This window comes from Octopus bimaculoides, chromosome 20 (genome assembly GCF_001194135.2).
Source record: "Octopus bimaculoides isolate UCB-OBI-ISO-001 chromosome 20, ASM119413v2, whole genome shotgun sequence".
In the NCBI taxonomy this organism is placed as follows: Eukaryota; Metazoa; Mollusca; class Cephalopoda; order Octopoda; family Octopodidae; genus Octopus; species Octopus bimaculoides.
This window is the reverse complement of record NC_069000.1, coordinates 37,601,841-37,604,449: the sequence shown is the minus strand read 5'-3', so window position 1 is coordinate 37,604,449 and position 2,609 is coordinate 37,601,841. Positions and strand designations below refer to the sequence as shown.

At 32.2% G+C, this 2,609-nt stretch overlaps 1 protein-coding gene across 1 annotated transcript in view; it reads left to right on the top strand.

Moving 5' to 3' along the window:
* Positions 1 to 215: 215 nt before the first annotated feature.
* The window catches only part of LOC106879531 (zinc finger TRAF-type-containing protein 1-B), an 18,536-nt gene continuing 16,142 nt past the window's right edge, over positions 216 to 2,609 (top strand). The window contains exon 1 of the mRNA XM_014929160.2: positions 216 to 521. Within this exon, the coding sequence (XP_014784646.1) occupies positions 303 to 521 (219 nt within the window). The 5' untranslated portion in view covers positions 216 to 302. The remainder of the gene's footprint in view (positions 522 to 2,609) is intronic.

Here is a 2,609-nt window from a genome sequence, read left to right as displayed (position 1 = left end):
ACATCCAGATTTAGAATATTTTATTGATGTGGGTAGGATGTATGTACACATCCCAAAAGCACCGATGTATGTAGCTGTTATTACTTACTACAAGACAAGCTCTGAGTCAGTGACGTCATCTTTACGTATCAACCAACGAACGCAACATTAGAGAGAGAGAGGAGGAGGGAGGGAGAGAGAGAGAGCATCGAGATAGTAAGAGAGCGAAAGTAAGAGAGAAAGTGAAAAAGAGAAAGAGTAACATAGAGAAAGAGAGAGTAAGAGACGTTTTAGTTTTTTCAAAATTTTTATAAACAAACAAAATGGCGGAGCGGAGCCCACCGCGTATACAAACGGAGAGTTTGCAAGAGGACGACAGTAATAAAGAAAACAACAGTGAAAACTTCGAACCAATAAAGAAAAAACCTAAAGTAGAGTGTAGTAATCAAATCGAAGGAAGTGAACAGTATAAGCTCGAAGAAAGGCTCTGTGGTATTCTTTGCTGTGCTGTCTGCCTCGACCTTCCTCGGATCTGCTACCAGGTTGGTTGCTATTTATTTTAGTTGACTCTTAATTACCATCTCTACTAAACATATTCTAATCAAGTCCCAGTCCCTTGAGCATTATTTCATTATACAATCATTCAGAATTAAACTGATTTTCCTTCTTCTTTTCTTCCCTGTATAATAATAATTAAGATATAAATCCTTCACTGTAATTAAAAGTCAATTGTCAGTTTCACTCGGGAGTCCGCATTATGAATGTCGCCTTAGGTAGCTTTATTCATATCTTATAATATTTCCATCATATTTTAAACTTAATCGATTTTGAAGACTTGGTATTTTCTTCTGCTAAAGCATTGATAAAAATCGACAAGCATATTTATTGTTATTATTATTGTTTTTATTTTTTTTTCCAGATGAATACGAAATTTGAAATATGCTCTGTTTATTTTGTTATTCTTGCCCTGGTTGCTAGAAATTTGTCCTCCCTTCGTGACATAGATATTTCTCACAGATTTCCTGACAGCATAATTATATCTATGTGTGTGTGTGTCTGTGCTTGCGTGTAGGTGTGTGTGTGTGTGTGTGTGTGTGCATTTACACGCATATGTATACATATATACATACATGCATACGTATCTGTGTGTGTGTGTGTCTGTGAGTGTGTGTAGATTTATATATGTTATGGTTGTATATATAGAGAGAGAAAGAGAGAGAGAGAGAGCATTAATCGAGTCTACATGAAGAACTATAAAACAAGGTATATATATATATATATATATATATATATATATATATATATATATATATATATACATATATATATATACATATATACATACATAATACATACATACATATATATATATATATATATGTATGTATGTATGTATATATTCGGTGGAAGTGACACGAATATTCATATCTAGGCTCATTGACAAAACTTATGCCAATGGAGTACATAAAAACAACAGTAATATTTCCCAAAGTGTTACATAGCTCGCAATAAGCAATTATTAATGTTGTTTACTTAGCTTAGTGATTCAGTACCCGTACGCACCAGTTCATGTTCATTTCATTTCACAGCAAATAACTGTCACAAATCATCGTTTTAGGTCGTCGCTCTCATCTTGACAATCGTCATTGCCTTTTGCCGAATTTTTTTATTCATTCAAAATGTACCTAAATTACACCTACAATATTTACTAATGTTGATTTTACATTTTTATTAGCGTATGTTATTTGGATCGTCTTCCTATGAATTACTGAATACTGTGCAATTAAAAAATAAGCAATGAGCGCATTAGTTTTATTAGCTTTGTTATAAGCAATATTATTGCTGTTTTCTTTATATAACTTATTCAAAGGCCTGTGTGTTTCTGCCGAATCTCTCTGTAATATACAATATTTAGCTGAAGCTCGTAACTCCTGTTGAAAGCACTATAGTCGATTTTATCGACCATAGTCGTCACCTTGTGTGTGTGTATGTGTGTATGTATATATATATATATATATATATATATATATATATATATATTGTAGCTTTGTGCCTATGTCAGAAATCAATATTTAATATATTTACTTTGATTATTTAAAAAATATTGTTTTACTCGCGTTAAAGTTGTGAACAGACTTCAGATTTTACACCCACGATCCCCTAGTAAAAACAAAGACAGACAGACAAAGATATATATATATATATATTGCTAGATAGACAGGTAGGTATGCATCAGAAAGAGTAGAAAGTTTGTTTATCCTATGGCCAATGTTCTTTGTTGTAGCCAAATGAACAATTGTTGCTGTATATTTTTTTACATTTAACAATGCATTACTATGTGCGCGAGCTGGGCGCACTTATCCGTTTTTATGTGTGGAAGAAGACAAAAAAATATTGTCTTGCGATCAACTAAAGTATATTTCGTGTACCAAAACATCATTTAATTATGCTGATCCTCTTTGTTATTATTAAATTCTATATCTTTGTTTTCAGGGAATCGCATATTCTCATGTGGTAAATTTCTTTTTATTTCTTTATTATCACTCTGGAATGAAGTTGCCATTATAAAGGCCTAATACTTTGACTACAGTCAGAGTGTTTTCTATCCATAAGGACATTATGGGTAGAAT